The following is a 27,759-nucleotide window of genomic DNA, read 5'->3' as shown; positions in this document are numbered from 1 at the left end:
GCACATCCACTGGTTCCCCCTTATCCATTCTACTAGTTACATCCTCAAAAATGTCTAGAAGATTTGTTGAGCATGACTTCCCTTTCATAAATCCATGCTAACTTGGACCGATTCTGTCACTGCTTTCTAAATGTGCTGCTATTACTTCTTTAATAATTGATTCCAGCATTTTCCCCACCACCGATGTCAGGCTAACCGGTCTATAATTGCCTGTTTACTCTCCCTCCTAGAGATGTAACAAGTTTTAAAGCAAGTGTAGCAGAGGGGAGGAAAGAACAAAAGGAAAAGTCTGTGATGGAGTGGAAGGCTGGAGAGATTCAATGACAAAAGGGATGATGGTGTAAGGCAAAAAGAGGTGGTCATGGGAAAACAAAAGTTGAGTCCAGATAGGGTGTAAATGGATAATCATTAACACCTGCCATGGGAAAGAGAGGAAAAAACAGAGGAAAAAACATTGAGAAATTGTTGAACTCGATGTTCAGTCCAGAAGGCTGTAAAGTGCTTAAACAAAAGATGAGGTGCTGTGACTTGAGCTTGTTTCAGATTCCAGCATCCGCAGTATTTTGCTTTTGTATTAGTAGAAAATAATTTAATCGACTGATGGGTAACAGCCAGTGGTTCTCGTAAGATGCTGACCATAATTCCAGTATTATTTGTGGTATATATCAATGACTTGGACTTGAATGTTGGGGGCATGATTAAGAAGTTTGCAGATGACACTAAAATAGACTCTGTGGTTAATAATGAAGAAGAAAGCTGCAGACTGCAGGAAGATATCAATGTAATGATCAGGTGGGAGGAACAGTGGCAAATGGAATTCAATCCAGTTAAGTGTGAGGTAATGCATTTGGGGAGGTCTAACAAGGCAAGGGAATACAGATTAAATGGGATGACACTGGAAAGTGTAGAGGAACAAAAGGACCATGGAGTGCAGGTCCACAGACCCCCAAAAGGTAGCAGGCCAGGTCGATAAGGTGGTTAAGAAATGTTTATTAGTCGAGGCATGGAATATAAGAGCAAGGAGGTTATGCTTGAACTGTATAAAACACTAGTTAGGTCGCAGCTGGAGTACTGTGTGCAGTTCTGGTCACCACATTACAGGAAGGATGTGATTGCACTGGAAAGAGTGCAGAGGAGAATTACAAGAATGTTGCCTGGACTGGAGAATATTGGTTATGAGGACAGATTGAAGATGTGCTGGGTCTGTGTTCTTTGGAACAGAGGAGGTTTAGGGGAGACCTGATTGAGGTGTATAAAATTATGAGGGGCCTGGATAGGAAGGACCTGTTTCCCTTGGCAGAGGGGTCAACAACCGGTGGGGGGGGGTCCTAGATTTAAAGTAATTGGGGGGAGGTTTAGAGGCGATATGAGGGGAAATTTCTTCACCCAGAGGGTGGTGGGGGTCTGGAACTCACTGCCTGAAAGGGTGGTAGAGGCAGAAACCCTCACCACATTAAAAAATACTTGAATGTGCACTTAAAATGCCGTAACCTACAGGGCTACGGACCAAGAGCTGGAAAGTGGGATTAGGCTGGATAGCTCTTAGTCGGCTGGAAATAATGGGCCGAAATGGCCTCCTTCCGTGCTGTAAATTTCTATGATTCTATTACCCAAGCTAGTGCATTCTCTGCACCATTAATTAATTACCTGAGTACTTGCGTGCAATTTAATTGGAAAGTCAATGTTTGACTGAAGGCAACAAAGTTAACATGAGACCGTTACAGATGTTATTACTGAACTTATTTCCCTCCAGAATGCAGAATTTCAGAACTGGTTAAGATTACGGAATTAAATAGGTCGTTAAAAGAAGAAAAGAAAGGATTTTTATAGTGCCTTTCGCATCCCAGTGATCTCCCAACTGCCTCGCAACCAAATTATTTTTTGTTACATCGGCAAATGTGGCAGCCAATTTGTGCACAGCAAGGTCCCAGCAACATCAGTTTTGTGACTGGCCCAGAATTAGATTAAGTATTTTTGGTACCCTGGGCATCGTTACTTCATCAAAGAACTCAACCAAGTTGGACAAATCCGTGATGCCATTCATTTATTAATCCATATTTTTCCAAGTGCCAATTAATTTTGTCCCAGATTAGTGTCTGTAAAAGTTCCCCCACCACTGAACGTCAGGCTGACTGGTCGATAGTTTCCACGTTCATCTTTCTTCCCCTTTTTTGAACAGGGCTGCAACATTTGCAGTCCTCTGGCACCACTCCTGTATCTAAGGAATATAGTGGCCAGAGCCTCCACAATTTCCACCCTTCTGTGATCAACCTGGGATGCATCCCATCCAGACCAGGTCACTTTTCTACTTTGAGCGTTGCCTAGTCAAATTCAGTGAAACGCACGTACCCCGAAAAACAGACACATGTAAAAAGAAAAGGACATGTACTGACAGCCCCAAATAACTTTTATTGTGTCAGATACAAGCTGCACCAAGAAACCACCAACACTCGCTAATTATGAACTACAGACTGTCTTCAATGTGCCAAGTCCATTTACAACTAAAACACTGGGCAAGCAGGTAGGCGTGACTGGCAGCAGGTGAAAAAAATGGCTTTTGTGTAACATAGAAACATAGAAAATAGGTGCAGGAGTAGGCCATTCGGCACTGCGAGCCTGCACCACCATTCAATGAGTTCATGGCTGATCATTCACCTCAGTACCCCTTTCCTGCTTTCTCTCCATGCCCCTTGATCCCTTTAGCCATAAGGCCCATATCTAACCCCCTCTTGAATATATCCAATGAACCGGCATCAACAAATCTCTGCGGCAGGGAATTCCACAGGTTAACAACTCTGAGTGAAGTTTCTCCTCAACTCAGTCCTAAATGGCTTACCCCTTATCCTTGCACCATGTCCCCTGGTTCTGAACTTCCCCAACATCGGGAACATTCTTCCTGCACTCTAACCTGTCCAGTCCCGTCAGAATTTTATATGTTTCTATGAGATCCTCTCTCATCCTTCTAAACTCCAGTGAATACAGGCCCAGTCGATCCAGTCTCTCCTCATATGTCAGTCCTGCCATCCCGGGAATCAGTCTGGTGAACCTTCGCTACACTCCCTCAATAGCAAGAATGTCCTTCCTCAGATTAGGAGACCAAAACTGAACACAATATTCCAGGTGAGGCCTCACCGAAGGCCCTGTACAACTGCAGTAAGACCTCCCTGCTCCTATACTCACATGCCCTAGCTATGAAGGCCAACATACCATTTGCCGCCTTCACCGCCTGCTGTACCTGCATGCCAACTTTCAATGACTGATGTACTATGACACCCAGGTCTCGTTGCACCTCCCCTTTTCCTAATCTGCCACCATTCAGATGATAATCTGCCTTCGTATTTTTGCCACCAAATTGGATAACCTCACATTTATCCACTTTATACTGCACCTGCCACGCGTTTGCCCACTCACCTAACCTGTCCAAGTCACCCTGCAGCCTTTTAGTGTTCTCACAGCTCTCACTGCCACCCAGCTTAGTGTCATCTGCAAACTTGGAGATATTACACTCAATTCCCTCATCCAAATCATTAATGTACATTGTAAATAGCTGGGGTCCCAGCACTGAGCCCTGTGGCACCCCACTAGTCACTGCCTGCCATTCTGAAAAAGACCCGTTTATCTGACTCTCTGCTTCCTGTCTGCCAACCAGTTCTCTATCCACGTCAGTACATTACCCCCAATACCATGTGCTTTAATTTTGTATAGCAATCTCTTGTGTGGGACCTTGTCAAAAAGCCCTTTGAAAGTCCAAATACACCACATCCACTGGTTCTCCCTTGTCCACTCTACCAGTTACATCCTCAAAAATTCTAGAAGATTTGTCAAGTAGGATTTCCCCTTCATAAATCCATGCTGACTTGGACCGATCCCGTCACTGCTTTCCAAATGTGCTGCTATTTCATCTTTAATAATTGATTCCAACATTTTCCCCACGACTGATGTCAGGCTAACCAGTCTATAATTACCCGTTTTCTCTCTCCCTCCTTTTTTAAACAATGGTGTTACATTAGCTACCCTCCAGTCCATAGGAACTGATCCAGAGTCGATCGACTGCTGGAAAATGATCTCCAATGCATCCACTATTTCTAGGGCTACTTACTTAAGTACTCTGGGATGCAGACTATCAGGCCCTGGGGATTTATCGGCCTTCAATCCCATCAATTTCCCTAACACAATTTCCTGCCTAATAAGGATTTCCTTCAGTTCCTCCTTCTCACGAGACCCTCGGTCTCCTAGTATTTCCCGAAGGTTATTTGTGTTTTCCTTCGTGAAGACAGAACCGAAGTATTTGTTTAACTGGTCCGCCATTTCTTTGTTCCCCATTATAAATTCACCTGAATCTGACTGCAAGGGACCTACGTTTGTTTTCACTAATCTTTTTCTCTTCACATATCTATAGAAGCTTTTGCAGTCAGTTTTTATGTTCCCAGCAAGCTTACTCTCTCACTCTATTTCCCCTCCTAATTAAACCCTTTGTCCTCCTCTGCTGTATTATAAAATTCACCCAGTCCTCAGGTTTACTGCTTTTTCTGGCCAATTTATATGCCTCTTCCTTGGATTTAACACTATCCTTAATTTCCCTTGTTCGCCACGGTTGAGCCACTTTCCCCATTTTATTTTTACTCCAGACAGGGATGTACAATTGTTGAAGTTCATCCATGTGATCTTTAAATGTTTGCCATTGCCTATCCACAGTCAACCCTTTAAGTATTACTCGCCAGTCTATTCTAGCCAATTCACGTCTCATACCATCGAAGTTACCTTTCCTTAAGTTCAGGACCCTATTCTCTGAATTAACTGTGTCGCTCTCCATCTTAATAAAGAATTCTACCATATGGTCACTCTTCCCCAAGGGGCCTTGCTCAACAAGATTACTAATTAGTCCCTTCTCATTACACATCACCCAGTCTCGGATGGCCAGTCTTCTAGTTGGTTCCTCGACATATTGGTCAAGAAAACCATCCCTAATACACTCCAGGAAATCCTTCTCCACCGCATTGCTACCAGTTAGGTTAGCCCAATCAATATGTAGATTAAAGTCGCCCATGATAACTGCTGTATCTTTATTGCACACATCCCTAATTTCTTGTTTGATGCTGTCCCCAACCTCACTACGACTGTTTGGTGGTCTGTACACAACTCCCACTAGTGTTTTCTGCCCTTTGGTATTCCGTAGCTCCACCCATACCAATTCCACATTATCCAAGCTATAATGTCCTTCCTTACTATTGCGTTAATTTCCTCTTTAACCAGCAACGCCACCCCATCTCCTTTTCCTTTCTGTCTGTCCTTCCTAAATGTTGAATTCCCCCGGATGTTGCGTTCCCAGCCTTGGTCACCCTGGAGCCATGTCTCCGTGATGCCAATTACATCATATCCGTTAACTGCTACCTGCGCAGTTAATTCGTCCACCTTATTCCGAATACTCCTCGCATTGAGGCACAGAGCCTTCAGGCTTGTCTTTTTAACACACTTTGCCTCTTTAGAATTTTGCTGTAATGTGGCCCTTTTTGCTTTTTGCCTTGGGTTTCTCTGCCCTCCATTTTTACTTTTCTTCTTTCTATCTTTTGCTTCTGCCCCCATTCTACTTCCCTCTGTCTCCCTGCATTGGTTCCCATCCCCCTGCCATATTAGTTTAACCACTCCACAACTGCAGTAGCAAACACTCCCCCTAGGACATTGGTTCCGGTCCTGCCCAGGTGCAGACCGTTCGGTTTGTACTGGCCCCACTTCCCCAGAACTGGTTCCAATATCCCAGGAATTTGAATCCCTCCCTTCTGCACCACTCCTCAAGCCACGTATTCATCTGAGCTATCCTGCAATTCCTACTCTGACTAGCACGTGGCACTGATAGCAATCCTGAGATTACTACTTTTGAGGTCCTACTTTTTAATTTAGCTCCTAGCTCCCTAAATTCGTCTTGTCGGACCTCATCCCATTTTTTACCTGTATCGTTGGTACCTATATGCACCACGACAACTGGCTGTTCACCCTCCCCCTTTAAAATGCCCTGCACCCGCTCCGAGACGTCCTTGACCCTTGCACCAAGGAGGCAACATACCATCCTGGAGTCTTAGTTGCGGAGATCTCTCTATCTAGCATGCATAGCAACAGAGAAACCGCTCTATCTCTTGGGTTGAATGCTTGCACGGGGATAGAGGGGTATCTCTGCCACTGTGGAAAAGCGATCTCTAGTGCACAAAAGCTAGGAAGTGCTGTTGTGGGTGGAGGGGCAAGTCAGGAATTGGCTGTTGGGGGGGGAAGAGATCGAGAGAATGTTTTCCATTTTTCCCCGCGCTCGGTTTTTCCTCTTCGCCTGCTCTCGGGTGGTGGTCTGGTTCTTGGAACTTCCCACACATCGGCCACAAATAACGATTCTCAACCATTATAAGGTAAATCCCATAAAATGTGCAGAAGTCATGTGATTTACCCCACGTGGCCAAACCTCCAGAAACGCCTCTGGTCAGATTTGGCAGATCCACCCCACCAGTACGTCAGGTACTGACGAGCTGCTGATAGCCCAGCACTTCAAAGATTAGAAACGGCAGTGTACAGGACGGGGGGGTGGGTGGGGGGGCGGTCTGCACGACATTGTTTCGCTGACCCCACCCCGCCAATTCGTCTGGGATCTGCCAGACACTCCGGCTCTGCAGCAGCCATCTTGCCCTGTGCTGTTTGCCAACATAGCAGATCCCAGGATCAGGACAGCTCAACGGAATGCGACCCTGGGATGGAAATTAACCTGAAAGCCCAATAAACGGAAAATATGCAATCACATCCTGCAGGCAGGGCTCCAGGTGAGGGTGACAAAAAGCAGGAATGTTGCAGGAGATGCAGCCGATCTGGCTCATCCACTTTAGGATACATCCAGTGAACAACTTGACAAACAGGACAGCTGATGCAAGCCCCTAATTTACAGCTTTCACTGCACCTCTTTATTTTTATTCTATCTAATTTCTCTACAACTTCCTCCTTTACTGTGATGTTGCAATCCTTTTCTATACTGAAGACAGATGCGAGGTACTCATTTAGTACCTCAGCCATGCCCTCTGCCTCCACAAGAAGATCTCCCTTTTGGTCCCACCCTTCCTTTGGCTACCCTTTTGCGATTTTACATGTTTATAAAATATTTTTGGGTTCCATTTTATGTTACCTGCTAATCTATTGTCATATTCTCCCTTTTCTATTATTTCCCTTTTCAGTTCTCCTCTGTACGTTTTCTTTTCTGCTTGGTTCTCTACTGAATTCAAAAGAAAGACTTGCATTTATATCGCGCCTTTCATGACCTCAGGACCTCCCAAAGAGCTTTTCAGCCAATGAAGTACCTTTTGAAGTGTCATCACTGTTGCAATGTAGGAAATGCAGCAGTTGATTTGCGCACAGCAAGCTCCCACAAACAGAAATTTGATAATGACCAGATAATCTGGTCATTAGTGATGTTGATTGAGGGATAAATAGTGGCCAGGAAACAGCGGTTAACTTCCCTGCTCTTTTTTTTTATGCTCGCCTGAGAGAGCAGATTTTGGTTTAGCTTTTCATCTGAAAGGCGGCATTTCCCAACAGTGCAGCACTCCCTCAGTACGGCACTGGAAATGTCGGCCTATATTTTTGTGTTCAAGTCTCTGGAGTGGGACTTGAACCCACAACCTTCTGACTCAGAGGCGAGAGTGCTTACCCACTGAATCACAGCTGAATTATGAACCTGACATTTATCATGTCTCCTTTTTCTATCTCCCCTTTGAAGGTCTCCCATTGCTCACTTACTGCCAAACTTTGATCCCTTTTCAAGTCCCTGAAATGAGCCCTCCTCCAGATCAGTACTTTCACATTTGAATGTTGTATAACCTATTCCATAACTGCTCTTAAACCTAGTGATACTGTGATTAAGCTTTCTGATGCACACTTCCAATTTACGCATTCCTGATGGACAGTTTGCTTAGCTCCAACGACTGCTGATCATTTATTCTTAAATTGTACGCCTCAAGCTGTTGTTTGTATTCTTTCAATGGCCTGAATACCGGTGCACTTGCTTTACCTGGTTTATGGTCGCTCAACAACTGTCTCGCAACTGTTTCAATTTAGTAGCGTCATCCTTAATTAGTAAGGCAGTTTATAAAAAAGAATGCTTTGTCGGCTCTCTGATAGCCCTGCTTGTTTCAAAGATGAGGCTTCGAGACCAGAAAGATTTCCAGTATCAATCTGTGGATGTTGTGGAGTTAGTTATCTCAGTCCGAATGTCTGTTCAGTGACATTAGAATTGGTCTCCGCCCAGGGGATCAAGGGAGGGAGAATTACCCAAGGAGCCCCCTCTCAAACTCTTGAAAGGCTCCTGCTGGTAATGTTCATGTGATGACGGGTGTGGACATAGCCGTGATGCCCTCCGCAACGGAATAGCATGCTGACTCTTTGTCAGTTGCTGCTTGGGCGAGGTACTGGAGTTTACGTCTGGCCCCCACCAAGTCGCCAACACTTTCAGGAGTGGAGGGTGAAAGAAAATTGATTGGGGCAGGAGAGAAAAGCGGAAGGGAACAAATTGTTTTGTAATTTGTGTGTAGATTGCAATTAATTTAAAAGGAAATTGAAACTCATTAGCTTTATTTAGATTTCATTATACATGTTAATTAACATAAGTAAATTAATTGCTGTTGGAAGTTGATTGTAATTGATCTTTACAGTACATTACAGCGGCACTTGCCTGGTTCCATTCTTGCTTATCTAACAGTAACCAGAGAATCACCTGCAACACCTTCTCTTCCTGCCCCCGCATCCTTACCTCTGGTGTCCCCCTTGGGCCCCCTCCTATTTTTCATCTACATATTGCCCGTTGGCGACATCATCTGGAAACACAGCATCAGTTTCCACATGTACGCTGATGACACCCAGCTCTACCTCAATACCACTTCTCTCGACCCCTCCACAGTCTCTAAATTGTCAGACTGCTTGTCCGACATCCAATTCTGGATGAACAGAAATTTTCTCCAATTGAATACTGGGAAGACCGAAGCCATTGTTTTCAGTTCCCGCCACAAACTCCGTTCCTAGCCACTGACCAAGTAATCAGGAAGGCAAATGGAATGTTGGCCTTTTTTGCAAGGGGGATGGAGTATAAAAGCAGGGAAGTCCTGCTGCAACTGTACAGGGTATTGGGGAGACCACACCTGGAGTACTGCATACAGTTTTAGTCTCATTTAAGGTGGGATATATTTGCATTGGAGGCAGTTGAGAAGGTTCATGAGGTTGATTCCTGAGATGAAGGGGTTGTCTTATGAAGAAAGTTGGGCCTATATTCATAGAAACATAGAAAATAGGTGCAGGAGTAGGCCATTCGGCCCTTCTAGCCTGCACCGCCATTCAATGAGTTCATGGCTGAACATTCAACTTCAGTACCCCATTCCTGCTTTCTCGCCATACCCCTTGATCCCCCTAGTAGTAAGGACCTCATCTAACTCCTTTTTGAATATATTTAGTGAATTGGCCTCAACAACTTTCTGTGGTAGAGAATTCCACAGGTTCACCACTCTCTGGGTGAAGAAGTTCCTCCGCATCTCGGTCCTAAATGGCTTACCCCTTATCCTTAGACTGTGACCTCTGGTTCTGGACTTCCCCAACATTGGGAACATTCTTCCTGCATCTAACCTGTCCAACCCCGTCAGAATTTTAAATGTTTCTATGACGTCCCCTCTCATTCTTCTGAACCCCAGTGAATACAAGCCCAGATGATCCAGTCTTTCTTGATATGTCAGTCCCGCCATCCCGGGAATCAGTCTGGTGAACCTTCGCTGCACTCCCTCAATAGCAAGAATGTCCTTCCTCAGGTTAGGAGACCAGAACTGTACACAATACTCCAGGTGTGGCCTCACCAATGCCCTGTACAACTGTAGCAACACCTCCCTGCCCCTGTACTCAAATCCCCTTGCTATGAAGGCCAACATGCCATTTGCTTTCTTAACCGCCTGCTGCACCTGCATGCCAACCTTCAATGACTGATGTACCATGACACCCAGGTCTCTTTGCACCTCCCCTTTTCCTAATCTGTCAGCATTCAGATAATAGTCTGTCTCTCTGTTTTTACCACCAAAGTGGTTTACCACCAAAGTGGATAACCTCACATTTATCCACATTATACTTCATCTGCCATGCATTTGCCCACTCATCGAACCTATCCAAGTCGCTCTGCAGCCTCATAGCATCCTCCTCGCAGCTCACACTGCCACCCAACTTAGTGTCATCCGCAAATTTGGAGATACTACATTTAATCCCCTCATCTAAATCATTAATGTACAGTGTAAACAGCTGGGGCCCCAGCACAGAACCTTGCGGTACCCCACTAGTCACTGCCTGCCATTCTGAAAAGTACCCATTTACTCCTACTCTTTGCTTCCTGTCTGACAACCAGTTCTCAATCCATGTCAGCACACTACCCCCAATCCCATGTGCTCTAACTTTGCACATTAATGTCTTGTGTGGGACCTTGTCGAACGCCTTCTGAAAGTCCAAATATACCACATCAACTGGTTCTCCCTTGTCCACTCTACTGGAAACATCCTCAAAAAATTCCAGAAGATTTGTCAAGCATGATTTCCCTTTCACAAATCCATGCTGACTTGGACCTATCATGTCACCTCTTTCCAAATGCACTGCTATGACATCCTTAATAATTGATTCCATCATTTTACCCACTACCGATGTCAGGCTGACCGGTCTATAATTCCCTGTTTTCTCTCTCCCTCCTTTTTTAAAAAATGGGGTTACATTGGCTACCCTCCACTCTATAGGAACTGATCCAGAGTCAATGGAATGTTGGAAAATGACTGTCAATGCATCCACTATTTCCAAGGCCACCTCCTTAAGTACTCTGGGATGCAGACCATCAGGCCCTGGGGATTTATCGGCCTTCAATCCCATCAATTTCCCCAACACAATTTTCCGGCTAATAAGGATTTCCCTCAGTTCCTCCTCCTTACTAGACCCACCCGACCCCTTTTATAACCGGAAGGTTGTTTGTGTCCTCCTTCGTGAATACCGAACCAAAGTACTTGTTCAATTGGTCCGCCATTTCTTTGTTCTCCGTTATGACTTCCCCTGATTCTGACTGCAGGGGACCTACGTTTGTCTTTACTAACCTTTTTCTCTTTACATATCTATAGAAGCTTTTGCAATCCGTCTTAATGTTCCCTGCAAGCTTCTTCTCATACTTCTTTTTCCCTGCCCTAATCAAACCCTTTGTCCTCCTCTGCTGAGTTCTAAATTTCTCCCAGTCCCCAGGTTCGCTGCTATTTCTGGCCAATTTGTATGCCACTTCCTTGGCTTTAATACTATCCCTGACTTCCCTTGATAGCCACGGTTGAGCCACCTTCCCTTTTTTATTTTTATGCCAGACAGGAATGTACAATTGTTGTACTTCATCCATGCGGTCTCTAAATGTCTGCCATTGCCCATCCACAGTCAACCCCTTAAGTATCATTCACCAATCCATCCCAGCCAATTCACGCCTCATACCTTCAAAGTTAGCCTTCTTGAAGTTCTGGACCATGGTCTCTGAATTAACTGTTTCATTCTCCATCCTAATGCAGAATTCCACCATATTATGGTCACTCTTCCCCAAGGGGCCTCGCACAACGAGATTGCTAATTAATCCTCTCTCATTACACAACACCCAGTCTAAGATGGCCTCACCCCTAGTTGGTTCCTCGACATATTGGTCTAAAAAACCATCCCTTATGCACTCCAGGAAATCCTCCTCCACCGTATTGCTTCCAGTTTGGTTAGCCCAATCTATGTGCATATTAAAGTCACCCATTATAACTGCTGCACCTTTATTGCATGCACCCCTAATTTCCTGTTTGATGCCCTCCTGAACATCACTACTACTGTTTGGATGTCTGTACACAACTCCCACTAACGTTTTTTGCCCTTTGGTGTTCTGTAGCTCTACCCATATAGATTCCACATCATCCAAGCTAATGTCCTTCCTAACTATTGCCTTAATCTCCTCCTTAACCAGCAATGCTACCCCACCTCATTTTCCTTTTATTCTATCCTTCCTGAATGTTGAATACTTCTGGATGTTAAGTTCCCAGCCCTGATTATCCTGGAGCCACGTCTCCGTAATCCCAATCACATCATATTTGTTAACATCTATTTGCACAGTTAATTCATCCATCTTATTGCGGATACTCCTTGCATTAAGACACAAAGCCTTTAGGCTTGTTTTTTTAACACCCTCTGTCCTTTTAGAATTTTGCTGTACAATGGTCCTTTTTGTTCTTTGCCTTGGGTTTCTCTGCCCTCCACTTTTCCTCCTCTCCTTTCTGTCTTTTGCTTTTGCCTCCTTTTTGTTTCCCTCTATCTCCCTGCATTGGTTCCCATCCCCCTGCCATATTAGTTTAACTCCTCCCCAACAGCACTAGCAAACACTCCCCCGAGGACATTGGTTCCGATTCTGCCCAGGTGCAGACCGTCCGGCTTGTACTGGTCCCACCTCCCCCAGAACCGGTTCCGGGGGGAGGTGGGACCAGTACCTATTTTCTATGTTTCTATGTTTCTATGTTTCAATGCCCCAGGAATTTGAATCCCTCCCTGCTGCACCATTGCTCAAGCCACGTATTCATCTGCGCTATCCTGCGATTCCTACTCTGACTAGCACGTGGCACTGGTAGCAATCCCGAGATTACTACTTTTGAGGTCCTACTTTTTAATTTAGCTCCTAGCTCCTTAAATTCATTTCGTAGGACCTCATCCCTTTTTTTACCTATGTCGTTGGTACCAACGTGCACCACGACAACTGGCTGTTCTCCCTCCCTTTTTAGAATGTCCTGCACCCGCTCCGAGACATCCTTGACCCTTGCACCAGGGAGGCAACATACCATCCTGGAGTCTCGGTTGCGGCCGCAGTAACGCCTATCTATTCCCCTTACAATTGAATCCCCTATCACTATCATTGGAGTTTAGAAGAATGAGAGGTGAGCTTGAAAAATATAAGATTCTGTGGGGGCTGACAGGGTAGATGCAGAGAGGAAGGTTTCCCCTCGCGGGGGAATCTGGAACTAGGGAGTATAGTTTCAGAATAAAGGGTCACACATTTAAAACGGCGATGAGGAGGAATTTCTTTGAGGGTTGTGAATCTTTGGAATTCACTATCCCAGAGAGCTGTGGAGGCTGGGTCATTGAATATATTTAAGGTGGAGATAGACAGATTTTTGAACGATAAGGGAGTTGAGGGTTATGGGGAGCGGGCAGGGAAATGGAGTTGAGGCCAAGATCCGAATAGCCATGATCTTATTGAATGGCGGAGCAGGCTTGAGGGGCCAAATGGCCTACTCCTCCTATTTCTTATGTTCTTATCACTCTCCCCAACTTCTGTCTGAGACTGAACCAGGCTGGTCGCAACATTGACATCGTATTTGACCCTGAAATGAGTTTTCGACCATATTCCCGGAGCATAACTAAGGCCGCCTATTTCCACCTCCATAATATCGCCGGTCTCCACCCTTGCCTCAGCTCATCTGCTGCTGAAACCCTCATCCGTTCCTTTGTTACCTCTAGACTTGACTATTCCAACGTTCCCGGCTGGCCTCCCACATTCTACCCTATGTAAACTAGAGGTGATGCAAAGCTCATCTGTCCGAGTCCAAACTCGATCAAGCCTCGCTCATCCATCCCCCCCTGTGTTCGTTGACCGACATTGGCTTTCGATTAAGCAACGCCTTGATTTCAAAATTCTCATCCTTATTTTCAAATCCCTCCATGGCCTCGCCCCTCCCTATCTTTGTAATCTCCAGTCCCACAAACCCCCCCCCCCCAAGATGTCTGCGCTCCTCTAATTTAGCTCTCTTGAGCATCTCCGCTTTTCATCGCTCAATCATTGGTGGCCATGCCTTCTGTTGCCTAGGCCTCAAGCTCTGGAACTCCCTGCCCAAACCTCTCCCCCTCTCGACACCTCTACCTCCCTTTGCTCCTTCAAGACGCTCCTTAAAGCATACCTCTTTGACCAAGCTTTTGGTCACCTGCCCTAATTTCTACTTATGTGGCTTGGTGTCAGATTATTTTATATCATAATACTCCTGTGAAGCACCTTGGGATGTTTCACTACATTAAAGGCGCTCTATAAATACAAGTTGTTGATCGCTCTATGGCTAGACTATGCTGAATACCCATTTGGCTTGACGGAACTGCATAAGCCAGTCGGAATGTGCGATGTAAGCAGGAAGGCAATATTGTTTAATGAAAATTTCACTGCAATTACTCCTTCCATTAAAAAAAAATAACGCAATTCAGAATTATGAACAGCATTTTGTGTTTTGCTTTTGAGATACAAGTGTCCAGCCCTGGGGAAGCAGCAGGAGGAGGAATAATAAACCACATTCGGCCCAAAAATGGTATAGCGACCCTCTGCAGTTTCATCAGCGTGAACGAAACGGCTGTGAAAAGCATCAAGTCTGCTTGATTGACACTCTGCTATAAATTCTAGAGAAAGGGAATATTAATTTTCGGGCAGAAGTGTAATCGCCCTTAGTCTTCAATTGTTTTTGCAAGTGTAATTTATTGTTTGTTGACAGGAATAAACAGGAGTAATGATTACATTTCTGTACTCGATGGCTTATATGTCTTTGTTCGCTGATGCTATCTTTTAAGGAATATCAACAAGGTGGAAATAATTCTTAGACATCTTTACTCAAACCTAAATGATCTAACTTGTTCCCCTTTCCTAGTTCCTGAAGTACGAGGTGCCTCTTGCCTCCCCACGCCCTCAGCGTCCCCTGTCGAGATGGCAAATATTGAAAGTGGCTCAACGGGTACTAAAAGGTACGTGGGCATTTTCACTGCGTTGAGTAAAGGAGCAACTATGTAAATGGCTTTTTAATTGCCCCTTGAGCAAATAGTGAATGTCTTGGCCTCTGGTGCACAAAATACAGTGAATGCAGCTGCATCACTGATCCAGCCGTGGCTTGTTTCCATACTGCCCACGTTTTGCAGTAGTGTTGGGGTGTGTGGGTTTAGCAGTTGTGATTAACTTAGGGTTTTTTTTTTGTTAGGCTTTCTCCCCATCTCCCCTGAAGACACCGAATCTTGCTTGGGTACTCTCCATGAGTACCAGCTTACCTCAGTCCCTCTACCAAGTGTCATAACTCCTTCCCCCTCTCCTTCCCTAGCTGAGGGGCACTGAGGCCAATTGTTACCCTGGCTGAGATGAGCTAGCTCATGGTGCAGCAGCAGTGCATTTATCCATCCTGTCATTGTGGCAGTCAACGGATTCATGTGTATTGCTGAGCACTGAAATATAATGAGATTTGCTGGAAGGGAGTTGTGATTCCTCCATTTCACTGATGTGACTGTACGTCTGGATGGACACTTTTTTTTGTTCAGAAGTGAAACTGAAATGGTCAGAGTTGGCAGTGAGTTACCGGGCGCACAGGACATGAAGTCACATATAGATTCTGTAAATATAATTTTCCCTGGTTACTGAGTGACTGTGTCACCTGGGGAATTGCTGGGAAGAGGTGAGAGCTGCCCTTTTGAAGGAGGGAGGGGCACTTGGAGTGCACGCCGAACTTGTGCTCCCAAATGAGGGGCTACATTTGGCCTGAACTTGGCACAGTTGATCGCGCTCTCCCTCCTTGGTCTTTCGGTTATGGGTTTGAGTCCCACATTAGAACTTGAGCACATCCTCTCGGCTGATACTGGAACGTTGGGGGTGTCGTCCTTTTGTTGACCTGATTTGAAAATCCCACAACACGATTTGAAGAAGATCGGAGAGGTCTCCTAGTATCGTGGTCATCATTCCTTCCTTTATTCAATGCCTCTGGCTAAATTGGTTTCATTTTCCCCAATCATTTCTCTTACCGCTGTTAGTGGAATATTGCTGGTGTGCAACAGTTGGGCCACTTGAGAGGGTTTTTAAGGGTCAATCACATAAGTGAACCAGTTGGTTTTTACGGCCATTTATTGTGTTTTTCTGATAACCCACAGATTACACAACGTGCCACAGTGAGATTTGAAATTGTGACCTCTGGGTTGCTGGACGAGTGCCATAACAACTATGCTACAGCACCATCAGGGGGCGTACTTAACCAATAGAACTCTCCTTAATGATGAGGCAAACGGTTTGGCGTGGCATTGCTTCCTGCGACAAATTATGCAGAATGTTGCCTTACCGCATGTAACACAATTTACTGCCCGGGTGCTGCAATTCTGTGTCTGAATTCCCAGAGGCAGTGAAAATGCTGATATCTTACAATTATAGAATCTTGCCGCACAGAACGAGACCCATGTGGCCCATCGTGTCTGTGCCGACTCTTTGAAAGAGTTATCCAATTAGTCTCACTCGCTGCTCTTTCCCCATAGCTCTGAAACTTCTTCCTTTTCAAGTATATAGCCAGTTCTCTTTTGAAAGTTACTATTGACTCTGCTTTTACCACCCTTTCAGGCAGTGCATTCTAGATCATAACCACTCCCTATGTTTAAAAAAAAAATGTTGTCCTCATCTCTCCTCCAGTTCTTTTGTCAATTATCTGTATCGTCTGGTTACCGACCCTCCCATCAGTGCAAAAACACTTGAGTGATAATCATTTGCCCCAGTTCTCGATCACATTCGAGTTCGAATGCACTTTTAATGGTCGCTTTATAACCTGCTGCAGTCTGTTCGCAGCTTATATTAATTATTTAGTTTTGGTATTTCTATCTCCATAGCCCAACAGAAACCGGAAAGCTGCTCGATCCCGCCGAGTGGACTATTTTAGACGTTTTCAGTTATTTCAAGCAAGCTGGCTTTGAAGACCAGGCTGTGGCTTTTCAGGAACAGGTGGGTAATAGAAGAAAAAAACAAATCTATGAGGTATGTTTGCTGCCTTTTGGAAATCGGAGTGGGCTAATTCTTCAGCTTATGTTGCTCTAACTGTCTTGAGGCACATTTTACTTGCCATTCAGCGGTCCATCCTATTTCCAGAAGCTGACCTCCATGCATCGTTGTACCGCCTGGGGAATCCCGTCTCCAAGCACACTGGGTCTCCGCTTTTCTGCTTGAGCAAATGCCTGGGACCACCTCCCCCCTCTTTACGTCGTTGAAACCAGTGATCTTATCCCAAAGGCAGAATCGTTAGACCCATGTTTTCATGGGCCTTGGGTTCCTACAGCCCAGACTTGTTTTTTGACCGTAGAGGTACAGTTGACAGTGAGCTGCATGTCGGCAGTTAACTGCACTCCTGTTATTGGAGCCATTTAATTTAATAAAAATACTTTTATGTTCCAAATGAATTGATGCAAATATTGAGCAATATTGGTAATTGTAACCTATCCACAAATACTGACCCAACAACAAAGTTTCTGCCTGTTTCCACCTCCATAACATCGCCTGTCTTCGCCCTGCCTCGGACTTCTACCTCTACATTCGACTATGCCAAAGCTCTCCTGGCCAGCCTTCGGTAAAATTGAGCACATCCAAAACTCGGCTGCCTGTGTCCTAACTCGCACCAAGTCCCGTTCACCCATCACCCCCTGTGCTCACTGACCGTGTCCTAACTCACACCCAGTCCCGTTCACCCATCACCCCTGTGCTCGCCGACCTACGTTGGCTCCCTGTCCGGCAGCGCCTCGATTTTTAAAATCCTCATCCTTGTTTTTAAATCCCTCCGTGGACTCGCCTCTCCCTAACTCTGTAACCTCCTGCAGCCCTACACCCTCTCCGATCTCTGTGTTCCTCCAATTCTGGCCTCTTGTGCATCCCCGATTTCCTTTCGCCACATTATTGGCGGCTGTGCCTTCAGCTGCTTAAGCTCTGGGATTCCCTCCCTAAACCTCTCCATCTCGCTAACTCCTCAAAACCTACCTCTTTGACCAAACGTTAGGTCACCTGTCCAAATATCTCCTCCTGGCTTGATGTCGAATAGTGTTTGACAACACTGCTGTGGGACGTTTTACTCCGTTAAGAACATGAGAAATAGGAACAGGAGTAGGCCATACGGCAGCTCGAGCCTGCTCCGCCATTCAATAAGATCATGGCTGATCTGATCACTGACTCAGCTCCACTTCCCCGCCCGCTCTCCATAACAGTTAAGAAATTGTCTATTGCTGTCTTCAATTTATTCAATGTCCCAGCTTCCACAGCTCTCTGAGGCAGCAAGTTCCACAGATTTACAACCCTCTGAGAGAAGACATTTCTCCTCATCTCTGTTTTAATGGGTGGCCCCTTATTCTAAGATCGTGCCCTCTAGTTCTAGTCTCCCCTATCAGTGGAAACATCCTCTCTGCATCCACCTTGTCAAGCCCCCTCATAATCTTATATGTTTCGATCAGATCACCTCTCATTCTTCTGAATTCCAATGAGTAGAAGCCCAACCTATTCAACCTTTCCTCATAAGTCAATCCCCGGAATCAACCTAGTGAACCTTCTCTGAACTGCCTCCAAAACAAGTATATCCTTTTGTAAATATGGAAACCAAAACCACGCAGTACTCCAGGTATATAGCTGTAGCAAGACTGCCCTGATTTTTATTCTCCATCCCCTTTGCAATAAAGATCAAGATTCCATTGGCCTTCCTGATCACTTGCTGTACCTGCATACTAACCTTTTGTGTTTCATGCACAATTACCCCCAGGTCCCCCTGTACTGCGGCACTTTGCAATCTTTCTCCATTTAAATAATAACTTGCTCTTTGATTTTTTTTTCTGCCAAAGTGCATGACCTCACACTTTCCAACATTATACTCCATCTGCCAAATTTTTGCCCACTCGCTTAGCCTGCCTATGTTCTTTTGCAGATTTTTTGTGTCCTCCTCACACATTGCATTTCCTCCCATTTTTGTATCGTCAGCAAACTTGGCTACGTTACACTCAATCCATTCTTCAAAGTCGTTAGTATAGATTGTAAATAGTTGGGGTCCCAGCACTGATCCCTGCGGCACCCCACTCGTTACTGGTTGCCAACCAGGGAATGAACCATTTATCCCGACACTCTGTTCTCTGTTAGTTAGCCAATCCTCTATCCATGCTAATATATTACCCCAACCCCGTGAACTTTTGTGCAGTAATCTTTTATGTGGCACCTTGTCAAATGCCTTCTGGAAGTCCAAATACAGAACATCCACTGGTTCCCCTTTATCCACCCTGTTCGTTACATCCTCAAAGGACTCCAGCAAATTTGTCAAACATGATTACCCCTTCATAAATCCATGCTGACTCTGCCTGACTGAATTTTGCTTTTCCAAATGTCCTGCTGCTGCTGCTTTAATAATGGACTCCCAACATTTTACCAACCAAAGTGCTATATAAATGCAATCTGATTTTATGTGCACTTATCAGCAAATATAATTGTCAGAACTGACCATGTTTGGGGTTGTTTGTTGTTAACACTTCTGCAGGAAATAGATGGCAAGTCTTTACTTCTGATGAAAAGGAGTGACGTTCTGACGGGACTGTCGATCAAGCTGGGCCCAGCGCTCAAGATATACGAGTACCACGTGAAAGCACTGCAGATGCGCCATTTAAAAAGCAGCTCCTCGTAGTGTTAAAGGAGGCCAGTGAACTCTGTGTAGGGGATAGTGTATTGGGGGGAAATCACCCCCCCCCCCCCCCCCCCCCCCGGCAATGATTGCATGTAGGATGTTGGCTGTTCAATAGTGTGGGTTGCAGAATTCCGTGTCGTAGAAACTTGTTTGAATGCTTTTCGAACTCGAAGGGTACCCGATCAACTTTGAGGTAAAGTGGCCATTTACAGTGACTTGGAACCTCTACTCAATTTTTGTGAGCAGTTGTGTTTTTCCTTTACTGATTAACTATTCGTATTTACTTTGTGTACGTGTCTGTGATCTGATGATCACTTGGATCACGTAAACCTGTGACTGTATGATAATGCAACTCTAGCAATAATGTATTGCATAACTGTGGACATTGCCTTGGGTTCTTTTTTTTTCCCAAGAGATGCTGTGCCGCATTTGTAAAATAAGCCATTTTATATTATATTGTAGCCGTCAACTTGGTGCAAATGGATGGTTGAAGGAGTTTCCCGCTGTGTCGCAGTTTTGTGCTTGGCTGTTTTTTGCGTGGCTGATGCTTCTGTTGTCCATGTTACCGTCGGAAGGGCTTCACCCTGACGGCGCCTGTCGGAATGTGGCTTTGGTCGTGCAGTGAAGGGACCACGTGCTTCTGTGCATCTTAATAACTAAAGGGAATGAGCTGAACCACTCCACAGTATTTACAATTTTGGGATCCTGGCCTGCCACTTGGAGCAGCTGTTCCTCACCCAATGCCGAGCTCCACAGGGCCAGCACATGAACCTCCCAGATATTTAAGAGATGATCAAAGATGTACAAGACAGCCACTGCCTGCTTTCCTCCATTCTGAGAATATCAATTGGAAGATATGTCCCCTAAAATGTGCACTGCACTAGAGAAATGTAAACATCAAACACTGGTAGGCTCTGTGGGTGGGGCTGGAGTTGGTTGGTGAGAGAGAAAAAGAAAATTAAGAATTTATGCTGTTCACAACCCACTTGCAGCTCAAAGTATTGGGTCACGTCATATGTGAAATGAATTCTGTGTAATTTGAGTAGGGGCCATCCATAGAATCAGCTTGGCACAGTTCACAAGCACACTCACTTCGGAGGCAGATAGCTGCAGATTCAATCCCACTCCAGGACTTGAGCGCATACTCTATACCGATCCTCTTGTTTACACGATGAGTATCACCAGCGTACGGTTTTATTGATCACCCCGGAACCAGAAACCAAATTGAGTAGCTCATTGCCAAAGCAGTACACCTACTTGGTACCCCCAAATTGACACTTTGACCATTTTTTCAGTATATAAGTGCTGAGTCATGTCGATATTCTCAGCGTAGAGTTTCCTTGTGTTGGTATGTATTAGCATGGAAGCTAACGTGGTAGTAATCCCGTGATGTTCTACACTGGCCAGGGGGTTCTATTCACTGTAGCGAATCATAGAATGGTTACAGAAGGAGGCCATTTGGCCCGTCGAACCTGTGCTGGCTCTCTGCAACAGCACTTCATCTGGTCCCACTCCCCTCACCTTTCCCGTTAGTCCAGCAAATTTTTTTCTTCAACTACCTATCAAATTCCCTTTTGAAAGCCACGATTGAGTCTGCCTCCAGCACCCTTTCAGGCCATCCATTCCAGATCCTAACCACTCGCTGCATAAAAATGTTTTTCCTCATGTCGCCTTTGGTTCTTCTGCCAATCGCCTTAAATCTGTGTCCTCTGGTTCTTGAGCCTTCTGCCAATGGGAACAGTTTCTCTCTGTCTTTATCTCTCATGATTTTGAATCATACAAGAAACATCTTTTGATCATATAGCTCAAAGTACTTTGTACTTTATTAAGTCCCTTTTCTTTTCCCCCAGCATATTTTTCCCAAGGCAGGGGGGGAGTGGTACACAACAGGCACCATGGCTTCTATCAACATTTATCTTTAAACAAATGATTAAGCAAACAAAGGTAAGCCCTGGTTTACTTAGTGCTTCCTCCAGGAAAGCACCTTGGGTCCACTAAATGCCCCTCTCTCTGGCAACTCGCCGAGATTGGAAACTCATCACATGATGAGATATATCAAGAAAACAAGATGTTGCAGTTCAGGGTTTCTCCCTCGCAATTCTATATTCACAGACGGAATGGCAATTTGCATAAACAGCTGGAATCGTCCCTCAAGTGAAACCTGTGTTTCTATGAGGCGAGGCAGTGCGTGAGCTAGCACACCCAGCTTTAACAATAAACCCCTGATCATGGTATATTGTTCGCTGCAAAATGTGGGCTTTCTGCTATGTTCTCCCAGCCCCTTCTGAATGGCACAAAGCATCATGCCATCAAACCTAAAACAGGCTAATTTCAATTAGTCAGATTTATCTGCAGGGTGAGTAAATGTGGGCTTTCTGCTACGTTCTCCCAGCCCCTCTGACAAGTTGAGTAATGCACAAAAGCCAAAAGCGACAGCTAGCTACTGATACCGCACGCTATGTTTTTTTTTTAAAAGAAAGAACCCTCACAATTAGAATCAGTCCACAGTGAGGTTTATTGTATCCTTTTGTGAATGAGAATCTTGTAGAGCCTGATGAGCAACAGAACTTCTTTGATTAAATCAGCCTCCTGCTAGACTTTCAAGAAGTTGTTGTTTTTGTAACTTTTGGTAGAGATGGGGGAGAGTTTGGTGGTAATTTATGCCATAGGACATCTTTTTATTTTAATTTGAAGTAAACAAGCTGCAAGTTTAATGGAGCCTACCCCTTCTAAGAAGTTAATGCATCAGAATTTTTTAATTCATTCACTGGATGTGGGCGTCACCAGCAAGGCCAGTATTTATTGCCCACGGGATGTGGTGAGTTGCCTTCTGAATAAGTGGCTTGCTGGGCCATATCTGAGGGCAGATACGAGTCAACCACATTGCTGTGGGTCTGGAGTCACATTTAGGCCAGATCGGGTAAGGACAGCAGATTTCCTTCCCTAAAGGACATTAGTGTGAACCAGGTGGGTTTTTACGACAATCCAGCAGTTTCATGGTCACCATTACTGATTCTAGATTTTTTAAATTCCAGATTTTTTAAATTCCAGATTTATTTAATTAACTGAATTTAAATTCCCCAGCTGCATGGTGGGATTTGAACTCAAATAACTGGATCATTAGTCCAGGCATCTGGATTACTAGTCCAGTAACATAACCACTGTGCTACCGTACCTGCTAGTATTGGTGGCTCCCGCATACTTTCCCCTGGATGCCTATTTAATGTATTCAAAGAGATGCTAATCCTCTCTTTCTTTGCCAACAGCATAAATTAACATTTTGTCAAAGCAACTGTTGACTTCACTAATTTGTAAACAAAGATGTTGGCTTCTTTCCCAGAGACAGAGTGTCTGTGTTCTTTTGAATTTTGGTAAGGCTATATGGTTTCCATATTAAGAACATAAGAATTAGGAGCAGGAGTGGGCCATTCGGCCCCTCGAGCCTGCTCCGCCATTCAATGAGATCATGGCTGATCATCTACCTCAACTCCACTTTCCTGCACTAGCCCCATTTCCCTTGATGATTCCCTTAATATCCAAAAATCTTATCGATCTCCGTCTTAAATATACTCAAAGACTGAGCCTCCAGTGGAGAACTCGAAAGATCCATCACCCTCTGAGTGAAGAAGTTTCTCCTCATCTCAGTCCTAAATGGCCGACCCCTTATTCTGAGACTGTGACCCTTGGTTCTAGACTCCTCAGCCAGAGGAAATATCCTCCCTGCATCTACCCTGTCAAGACCTGTAAGAATTTTGTATGTTTTAATGAGATCATTTCTCATTCTTCTAAACTCGAGAATCTAGGCCTAATCTACTCAATCTCTCCTCATAGGATAATCCCCCCCCCCACCCCCCCCCCCCATCCCAGGAATCAGTCTGGTGAACCTTTGTTGCACTCCCTCTATGCAAGTATATCTTTCCTTTGGTAAGGAGACCAAAACTGTACACAATACTCCAGGTGTGGTCTCACCAAGGCCCTATATAATTGCAGTAAGACGTCTTTACTCTTGTACTCAAATCCTCTTGTAATAAAGGCCAACATACCATTTGCTTTCTTAATTGCTTGTTGTACCTGCATGTTAACTTTTTGTGATTGGTGTGCAAGGACACCCAAGTCCCTCTGAACACCAACATTTCCCAATCTCACCATTTTTTAAAATATTCTGCTTTTCTAGTTTTCCTACCAAAATGGATAACTTCACATTTCTCCACATTATAATTCCATTTGACATTTAATGCTAGCTATTTTAAAAAACTTAAACATCCTTATTTGTCACATCCTCACTCGACATTGCATTGGCTGCGTGTTTCTTCCTGGCTCTGTATGAGACAGCAGAGTGATGGGCACTGCCTCATATTCATTATTTACGAACTATTTTTAGATATATAAAATACATACAGGTTTACAATCCCTAATTTAGACAATCAAAATTGGTTCAGGATATTTATCGTTTGATCTGTTTTCTTTCTTCAGCTGACCAATGCATTTTCATTACTATTAACTCACGATATTTGGGCCTGATAAAGGAAAGTGTAGGGAACCTAACATTCCACCATATTGGCATACTGCACTACTGTAACACAAAGTTAACAAGGATGCAGGTTGGCAACAGTGGCCCTTTCACCTGTCCCACAGGTGCCGAGGGGGGGGTCATTTAAAAAAGGACATGTTTTTCCAGAAGGATTGAGGGAACTTTGGAGACGGCCCAGGGTGCTCACATGCACCCGTGAATAGACAATCCCAAGTTGACATTGACATTACTTGGAACTTGTAATGGGAGGAAAATCACTGTAGGAGGAAAGGATTTTTTTTAAAAAACCTTGCATTGATCAGTACAAAGAAATGCACAGAATGCTGTAAAGCCGGTCTATCGTGTTGAGCCTGTATTGTAGCTTGTGCTTGCACTTAATATGTGTGTGTTTTAAACTCGTATGCATTTAAAAAAAAACTTGAAACAAATGATTGTGCGCCAGCTCTTAGTCCATGGTGAGTTATTCCCATCGCTGTGTTAATTAGAAGAGTTGAACACAGCACCTACGAGACACGTGGAGCTTATTAAGCAGTAAAATGCTGACTGCTTATCCCTACATGTATTTTGTGTGTGCAAAATGTTAAATTATGATTTTTGTGTATAATAATTGCAGATTTTATCGACTTATTGTATTCTTGTAACCAGTCATCTTAAATTACAGATGTACATTGAAAGTATTTATACATGTTGCGTAAAAGATGAAATGTTACAATGATTTTTTTTTTAATAATATGGTGCTGGTTAAAGCCTCGTCACTTGTGCTGCCTGTTCTTTGATGATAAATTATGGGAAATCTGTTTTGAGCAAATACCTTGGAAAAGTGCAATGCCTTGTTTTTTCTCCCTGTGAAGCAGGCCTATTGAAGTTTACTTGTCAATGTCCTGTGGCAAGTGCACAAGGGGAGTCAAGACCACGTCTAGCCTTCAGGTGAAGTGTGGTTAGAAATGTGGGGGATAATCGGGCCACAGCGCGCACACGTAATTCAGTCCCCATTTTAAACCATGCATTCTGTCCTTAAATGTCATCCTCAGTCCACCTTTTATAATGGAAGCTTTCCATGTAAGTAAATCTGTCACGCTGTAATTGCACCCTGCTGCCAGTGGTGGCACTGCAGCACTCCAACTGTGGCAGCATGTAATTACAGCATGGCAAAGTTTTACAGACATAAATAGTGATGCAAGAATTAGTCATGCACAAAGTTGCAAGGAAATGCATGGAGATGTATGATTTTTTAAATATATTTATAGATGGAGTGATCCTTAAGTTAACTATGAAGGTCATCTTGACAACTGCACTCGTGTGTGTTCTGTCCTGTTCAACACAGAAAATATTCTAATTTAAAACACAATTTCCCCCCCCCCCTCCTCTTGCTATGAGGAGGGTGCTTTAATATTTAACAGGCTGACCAGCAAAGAAGACCTGATCATGATTCATTTATTCTGTTGAAAGAAATGTTGCTCTGAGGCCCGTCGGCTGTCCAGGATGAAGAAAAGCAAGGAGTTGTCCTGGTGCTGTGGTTAACACCCCTCCCTCCCTCGCCCAAAACAGAATAACTGCTCCAGCTTCTCATTCGCATTTGTGGGATCTTGGTGTGTACAGAATAGCTGCCCTGTTGGTCTACATGAGTTGTTGCTCTTCAAAGTAATTCAGCATATGTGAAGCACTTTTTGGGGGAGTTTGATTTTCTGAGAGTTCAGAAGGGGCGGTATGCAGGTACAGCAAGTGATCAGGAAGGCCAATGGAATCGTGGCCTTTACTGCAAAGGGGATGGAGTATAAAAGCAGGGAAGTCTTGCTACAGTTATAAGTTATTGGTGAAGCCACACCTGGAACACTGCGTGCAGTATTGGTTTCCATATTTACGAAAGGATATACTTGCTTTAGAGGCCGTTCAGAGAAGGTTCACTAGGGTGATTCCGGGGATGAGGGGGTTGACTTATGAGGAAAAGTTGAGTCGGTTGGGTCTCTACTCATTGAAATTCAGAAGAATGAGAGGTGATCTTATCGAAACGTATAAGATTATGAGGGGGCTTGACAAGGTGGATGCAGAGAGGATGTTTCCACTGATAGGGGAGACTAGAACTAGAAGCCATAATCTTAGAATAAGGGGCCGCCCATTTTAAACTGAGATGAGGAGGAATTTCCTCTGAGGCTTGTAAATCTGTGGAATTCGCTGCCTCAGAGAGCTGTGGAAGCCGGGACATTGAATAAATTTAAGACCGAGATGTATAGCTTCTTAACTGATAAGGGATTAAGGGATTATGGGGAGCGGGCAGGGAAGTGGACCTGAGTCCATGATCAGATCAGCCATGATCGTATTAAATGGCGGGGCAGGCTCGAGGGACCGTATGGCCGACTCCTGCTCCTATTTCTTATGTTCTTGTAAGGTGATTTGTACCTTTGAAAAGTTCAGTAAGTTTATCAAAATGAGAAGTCAAAATGACAACTGGTTCACCCACCTTTTTAAACAGTGTATTTGCATATAACAATGATGCAATAATTCCTGGTAAACTTTCAATGATTATCTTTCATTGGGCTAGACTTTCCCTAAAGCTCCTCACGGCCCGATTGCTGCCCAGAAACACTGCTAACGTTCTGCAACTAACGCTGGCGAATTTTTCCATAATAAAGGTAAAAAATACCGCCCGGCGAGAAAATGGATCTTGCACCAAGATTCTCGGCGGTTAAAGGTGAAAATATATGAAGCAGGCGGTTATTAACGGAATGAATGGTAAGTACTTAAAATTTAGACCGAGGCTGCGGTTGGGCCTAGGGACGGGGGAAAATTGAAAAATATTTTTTCACGAGACAAAAAAAAAAAGTTATAAAACATTCTCGAGAAACTTTTTGACGTAATCGCTGTTTTAGAATTTTAAAGATAATTATAATGAACCTTTAACTTACCTTTCTTTGCATGATACTCGCCTATCGCCCTGTTTCCGGCAGCTTTTCGTGGGCGGTTTCCTCGGCGGTGTGTATGGGTCCCCGTTGAGGCAAAACTTGGATCCTGCCGGTTTTCTCGGCGGTGCACACGGGCGGTTTGCTCCCCGGCGGTCTTTTCAAAATGTCAGCGGAACTCTTTTTTTAAAAAAAAAGGGAAACTTTCACCGGGCGGTGTTTTGTCAAAAAACAGCTGCACTGCTGAGAAAACCGACGAAAATGAAGGCGAAAGTCTAGCCCATTAAGCCTTAATGAGGAAATTGAAACATTTCTAGCTGTTATTTAAGTGTAACAGAGGAAGCCCAAGTTGGATTGAAACAACGGGCCTTCCTTGTATTCTACAAAAAGATCGACATAGCAACCACGTGCGTTTCCTTAATTACACCTTCTATCTGGAGGAGGTGATTAGTTTTATAAGAAAAGTTGTTCAAGCTGCGGACTATTTAGCTCGGTGAAGAGGTGTGATGGACTGCTGTAAAGGAGTAAGTGGACCCAGAGATTATCCTGGCAGGGATGCAGGCATAGAGGGCAGGTGTGTGTGGCCAAAAGGAAACGGTTGGGACTGGAGAATCGAAGAATCATTAAAGTTGGATTGATGAATGTTGGTGAGTTGGGACTACGGGGCCAAGAGTCGTCGAGGCAAGAGAAAATTAGTTAAGTGGGATAGGAGACGTGCGGAAGTTAACGATTTGTTGGGACGGTTGTGTTTTTGTATCTCGGAGGAGGTAGAAGCAGGGTTGTGTGCACATTTTTGCATTGCTGTTAGTGGGATCTTGTGCACAAATTGAGT

The 27,759-nt window shown here is 44.4% G+C and overlaps 1 protein-coding gene across 1 annotated transcript in view; it reads left to right on the top strand.

The window, feature by feature from the left end:
• samd13 (sterile alpha motif domain containing 13) overlaps positions 1 to 24,790 on the top strand; it is a 103,402-nt gene extending 78,612 nt beyond the window's left edge. Inside the window, exons 6-8 of the mRNA XM_070886508.1 lie at positions 14,712 to 14,805; positions 16,690 to 16,801; positions 19,356 to 24,790. Of these exons, the coding sequence (XP_070742609.1) occupies positions 14,712 to 14,805; positions 16,690 to 16,801; positions 19,356 to 19,499 (350 nt within the window). The 3' untranslated portion in view covers positions 19,500 to 24,790. The remainder of the gene's footprint in view (positions 1 to 14,711; positions 14,806 to 16,689; positions 16,802 to 19,355) is intronic.
• Positions 24,791 to 27,759: the final 2,969 nt, after the last annotated feature.

Source organism: Pristiophorus japonicus, chromosome 8 (assembly GCF_044704955.1).
Source record: "Pristiophorus japonicus isolate sPriJap1 chromosome 8, sPriJap1.hap1, whole genome shotgun sequence".
Lineage (NCBI taxonomy): Eukaryota > Metazoa > Chordata > Chondrichthyes > Pristiophoridae > Pristiophorus > Pristiophorus japonicus.
This window is presented reverse-complemented; position numbering and strand designations above follow the sequence as displayed.